General features: G+C 39.2%; 1 protein-coding gene across 1 annotated transcript in view; it reads left to right on the top strand.

The window, feature by feature from the left end:
- Positions 1-2,152: 2,152 nt before the first annotated feature.
- The window catches only part of LOC111223822 (myosin-7-like), a 15,221-nt gene continuing 11,871 nt past the window's right edge, over positions 2,153-5,502 (top strand). Inside the window, exons 1-12 of the mRNA XM_022748105.1 lie at positions 2,153-2,191; positions 2,337-2,549; positions 2,752-2,895; positions 3,031-3,187; positions 3,283-3,310; positions 3,745-3,847; positions 3,954-4,046; positions 4,119-4,182; positions 4,273-4,371; positions 4,481-4,584; positions 5,154-5,292; positions 5,376-5,494. Of these exons, the coding sequence (XP_022603826.1) occupies positions 2,349-2,549; positions 2,752-2,895; positions 3,031-3,187; positions 3,283-3,310; positions 3,745-3,847; positions 3,954-4,046; positions 4,119-4,182; positions 4,273-4,371; positions 4,481-4,584; positions 5,154-5,292; positions 5,376-5,494 (1,251 nt within the window). The 5' untranslated portion in view covers positions 2,153-2,191; positions 2,337-2,348. The remainder of the gene's footprint in view (positions 2,192-2,336; positions 2,550-2,751; positions 2,896-3,030; positions 3,188-3,282; positions 3,311-3,744; positions 3,848-3,953; positions 4,047-4,118; positions 4,183-4,272; positions 4,372-4,480; positions 4,585-5,153; positions 5,293-5,375; positions 5,495-5,502) is intronic.

Below are 5,502 nucleotides of genomic sequence, written 5' to 3'. Positions count from 1 at the left end.
CTGTTGATGGAGTACCCTCAGACGTATGAGTGGAATTTTTAATGCAAGATTCAAATTTGATGGATTGTGGGATATACCTGTCACTGCGTATATTTATATGGTACAGAAGCCAATGTGAGACCATCATCTGCAACAGCTGAGATGCAGAAGGCAGCATCGAGAAAGCCCCTGTGGCTGCTCTCCTCAATCAGTGCAGGGGTTCTCAGCAGGAATTTCACACAGTTATCTTTGTCCTCAAAGACACAATGCCATGACAACAGGGCTGAGGGGTCTGCTTTTGCAAGTTGCTGTCTGATAATGGGAGAAGGCTTCCACAGTGACCTTGGCATCACATTGCAGAACAATATGCTGGCACAGCCCTCCATTGTGTATCATCATTACTGCCTTTCAGTAAGTCTCAAGCATGTCACCTGTGGCAGGCCTCTGTCTGTGCTGCCTGGCACTTGTCGCCTGGTTAATCTCACCGACTAATGTTCTTTATTTAGACCACCCCACTTGGTATCTGATGGCTGTTTATGTTACTGCAAAGTCCATTCTATGATAACTCAACACAATTTGTTACCAATACCTCACTGACAACTCCACTTAAGCCCTCTGGGTAATTACGACCTATACATGACCTATTACTCGAAAATATCTCCACAAATATTTTCTTGCCTTCCTTCCTTTGTGATTAGAAAACAATACCAACAGTTTACATTTATGCAATGCTCTGTATTATTGTAAACCATGCAAAGAATGTGAATTATCCTTTTGATTTTATTTGCTGCTTTGATCTAAGATGCATTAACAATGTTCAATTATTTCTTTCTCAACTCACCTGGTTTTCTATTGTAGTTTTGCACAAAATTTTTTTTTTTAGATTTTGTTCCAATTAAACATGACAATAGATTTCCAGCAGTCTGCCTCAGTTGGAACTGGCTCCCTGGGGCATTCTGCAAAATATTGCTGAGTTGAATAGTCTGAAAAACCACCTCATGTGAGTGCATAAAATTTTTTGCGATATTTGAGAGTTTTTTCCGAAATTGACGTGTTTCAATTACTTGTTTTTAAGTTCGCACTTTCAAAAAGCACATTAAGCAGGTTAATGAAAACTCACCTGCTATTTAACATATTTCTTCTGTAAATGCAAAAATATACTGCATGAGAATGTGACGTGATGATTTTTTTTAATTATTCAGCAATTATGCAAAACAAAACAAATCTATAAAATGCTAAAAAAAAAAGTTTAAAAAGCTATTTTAACTCTGGATTTTAGCCGAATCCATTTTCAGTTTTTAATTATAAATTAGATGTTGTTCTCTGCTGCACAGTGATGTGTACACAGGCTCAATAAGAAAATATATGGAAATATATATGAATATTTCAAGATGTTTCCTTTAATTTTTGTTAACACTGGTAATATTGGTGTAAAACCGAACAGCTGTTTTCAAAAATTTAACTGACTATTACATCAGTGATTGTGAATCATATTTGACTGATCTGCCGGATAAAAAAAGGATAAGCAGATAACCAATAAACACTTTAAGTAAAAGTAGAGGCTTTGTTATTCTGTAGTTAAGTATGCTATCACCTTTCCAACATTTATTTAAATCATACACCATTAAAATACATGTAGACAGTATTTGATCAGTAGTCTTGCCTGTCTGAAGTGAGGAAGCTGCTGTTGTGTACAACATGTATTGTTCCTGCCTCAGAACTTTAGGGATGATAAGAAAGGAGTTCCTCCCTTTGTCTATTTAAAGATTTCACTGTGGTCCCCTGGTCCCCCGGCTGCTTGAGGATACCTATGATTAATCACTGCACTGCATGGAGCTCCTAATATGGCCTCGTCAGGAGACCAACTGCATCACTGATAAGACTCTTACCCGCTGATTTCTATATTACTCTCTGCCACTCATTAACCCCCTCCCTTCATGCACCCCTAACCCAACTCAGACACAATAACATTCCTGGGCCCTGAAATGCCCCTCCATATTTGGCAGAGGGGCTTTGTTTATAAAGAGAACTCATGGTGAAACCCCCAATTGGTCACCATTCTACCTTAAGGTAAGGTGCGAGGACAATGGCTTACAAATCAACCACTGCACTTTAATTCTATTGGTGTGGACTTTAGACTAGTTTAATCAGTTTTCATTACTTCTTTCCTCAGGACCATTAAACATCTTTCCTCTCAGTCAGGATTTGTAAGGTAAGAGCCTCTGAAAAATGAAAATGTGTTGATTTAAATGCAGTAAATTATATGACAAAAGGAAAGAAATATTCTTTGTCTACAGCTGCCGTCACTTACACACACAATATGATTAATTTGCAACTGACATTATTTTTTTTCATAGACAAGGTGAAAAATGGGTGACGCTGCCATGAAAGAGTTCGGGGCAGCAGCCCCGTACCTAAGGAAGTCAGACAAGGAGCGTTTGGAGGCCCAGACTCGTCCCTTCGACATGAAGAAGGAGTGCTTCGTTCCTGATACTGATGAGGAGTATGTGAAGGCTTCCATCACCAGCCGTGAGGGGGACAAAGTCACTGCTCAGACTGAGAGAGGGAAGGTCAGTGAGCCAGAAGGCAGAGCTGCCCTGGATGCAACTGGTTCCCAAGAGATGATTCAGGCCCATTTTGTCTTTTAGTCATATAGCAGAGAAACAATAGAAGACACACACTGATGCACAAAGATCCTGTGCTCTCTCCTACACAGCACTTGTTTTCCTTAGGATCAATAACTGTTTTAACACTGATTATCTCCATTTTCAGACTGTCACGGTGAAGGAGTGCGATGTCCACCCTCAAAACCCGCCAAAGTTTGATAAAATTGAAGACATGGCGATGTTCACCTTCCTCCATGAGCCTGCTGTGCTGTTCAACCTCAAAGAGCGTTATGCAGCATGGATGAGCTATGTGAGCTGAAAGCTTTAAAAAAAAAAAAATCATAAGACATAGATTGTACCCCTCACTTATACTACAACTACATCCATATATCAGTGCCTAATATAATTTTATCCTAAATCCTTTCTCGCTCTCTCATTCTCATAGACCTACTCTGGGCTGTTCTGTGTGACTGTCAACCCCTACAAGTGGCTGCCAGTCTACAACCAAGAAGTGGTTGTTGCCTACAGAGGAAAGAAGAGGAGTGAAGCTCCTCCTCATATCTTCTCCATCTCTGACAATGCCTACCAGTACATGCTCACTGGTAAAGTACCTTCAGTTTTTTTGCTTTCACATAAAAATGGAAAATGCTAAGGAATCCCAGGATCTTTGACTGATTCTGTCTTCTCTTTTTTTCAGACAGAGAAAATCAGTCAATTCTCATCACGTAAGTTTTCTTTTCATGACTTTGTTAAATCTTATTATTATTTGTATTGTGATTTTGTGCTGATTAGTTCCAGTTATTCCCTTTAATATATGTTATATTTTAAGTGGTCTGTTATTCCATATTAGAATAGAAGACCTGAGTATGATTGAATATTAACATGGATAATAATTATGGATAATAACAGCTGGAGCTAACGTTGGGAGACAGCTTTATTGTGTAACAACCTATCTGGCGTGTCACGTTAAGTTGGAGCGGCTCTGAAAAACACACACGCTAAAGACGAAAAGGTGTATCAGTACTTACAGACTGTAACTTATCTGCATTCTGTTGATTCATCAAAACTTAACAACAAGACTTAATCAACTTGATTAGTTGCATTTGATGTTCCCTACCTATTTGTTAATTTATCAAAATAATTCAATTTGTGTCTTCAGTGGAGAATCTGGTGCTGGGAAAACTGTCAACACCAAGAGAGTCATCCAGTACTTTGCCAGCATCGCAGCTGGAGGGAAGAAAGACGGGAGCTCTGATAAAAAGGTTACTGTGCCGAATTTGTACAAAATAGCACATTTACTGGTGCATTGCACTGTTTTCTTTAGTGTTTATCTCTTTGACAAAATGTTACACTCCTGTATTCTTTTAGGGTACTCTTGAAGATCAGATCATCCAGGCTAACCCTGCTCTAGAGGCCTTTGGTAATGCCAAGACCATCAGGAATGACAACTCTTCCAGATTTGTAAGTTTCTGTCTGTAATGAAACAGCCCTTTGTGCCTCTTCTATATTAACTTTTTTTGTCATAAATTTTAGGGCAAATTCATCCGAATTCACTTTGCAGCCAGTGGAAAACTGGCCTCAGCTGATATTGAGACATGTGAGTAGTCTCTTTTCTCTACTTCTACTACTCCCATAATGACAACAATCCACTGGCCATTCACCTACATAATGAAATTATCTTCAACAGATCTGCTGGAAAAGTCCCGCGTCACCTTTCAGCTTAAGGCTGAGAGAGACTACCACATCTTCTACCAGATCCTGTCTCAGAAGAAGCCTGAGCTTCTTGGTAAATGAAAAGAACTGATCTTTGGATCAGTAAATGCTGGTAGTTCAAATGTTATTATAAAGTATCTCCAGCATGAAAAGGCTGAACAGAAATCTGTTTTGCCTTTCAGAGATGCTGCTCATCACCAACAACCCCTATGACTACGCCTTCATCTCCCAAGGAGAGACAACCGTGGCCTCCATCAATGATGCTGAAGAGCTGATGGCCACTGATGTGAGTGGGGATGCACCACAAAGACTTTTCATGGAATTATCTTATAGTGACCTCATGGTGTTTACTTAAAAATCATGCTTTATGGCTGACAGCTGTTGAAGAAGATATAAAATCTATTGTTTCTTTTTAAATTCTTAAACAAGATATATTAAATGAAGAGATCAACCATGTTATCTTACTGTAAAGAAAGAATAATTTAAAAAAGCAGGAGAGAGGAAGATGAGAAAAAAAATGAATGAATCCAAGTTAATGTGTGTAAGAGAAAATAGAGAAAAAAGAAACTGAAAATAATACTACTACCATCAATATGAATAGTATTAATCACAGTGACAACAATAGCTGTTGGTATGGGATCATGAAACTTGATGTCATTGAAATCACTGCATGAGAGTAAAAAATATCTGAATAGACTGGATTAGATGTCTGATGTCAGATGCCAACTATGGTTTCATGTGGCTGTGATCCTGGTGGCTCAGAGAGCACATGCTGTCTTATCCTCCTGTCACTAGCCTGATACAATGCAAAGAGTCAGTGACGTATCAAATATAATCCCCCCTCTTTTCATTCAGGATGCCTTTGATGTGCTTGGCTTTACGCAAGAAGAGAAGAATGGCATTTACAAGCTGACTGGTGCCATCATGCATTATGGTAACATGAAGTTCAAGCAGAAGCAGCGAGAGGAGCAGGCAGAGGCTGATGGCACTGAAGGTTAGTGAAGCTCTCTTAAGCCTTGAAAGATGATAGACGAGATGTAAATCAAGGAGGACTTAATGCTTAACTCTTGTTCTCAGATGCTGACAAAGTTGCATATCTGATGGGCCTGAACTCTGCTGACCTCATCAAAGGTCTCTGTCACCCAAGAGTCAAAGTAGGAAATGAGTGGGTCACCAAGGGACAAAATGTCCAGCAGGTAAGAAT

Source organism: Seriola dumerili, unplaced genomic scaffold (genome assembly GCF_002260705.1).
Source record: "Seriola dumerili isolate Sdu_G_001 unplaced genomic scaffold, Sdu_1.0 BDQW01000116.1, whole genome shotgun sequence".
NCBI classification, from domain to species: Eukaryota; Metazoa; Chordata; class Actinopteri; order Carangiformes; family Carangidae; genus Seriola; species Seriola dumerili.
Note: the sequence above shows the minus strand (reverse complement) of the source record. Positions and strands in the feature narration are given on the sequence as shown.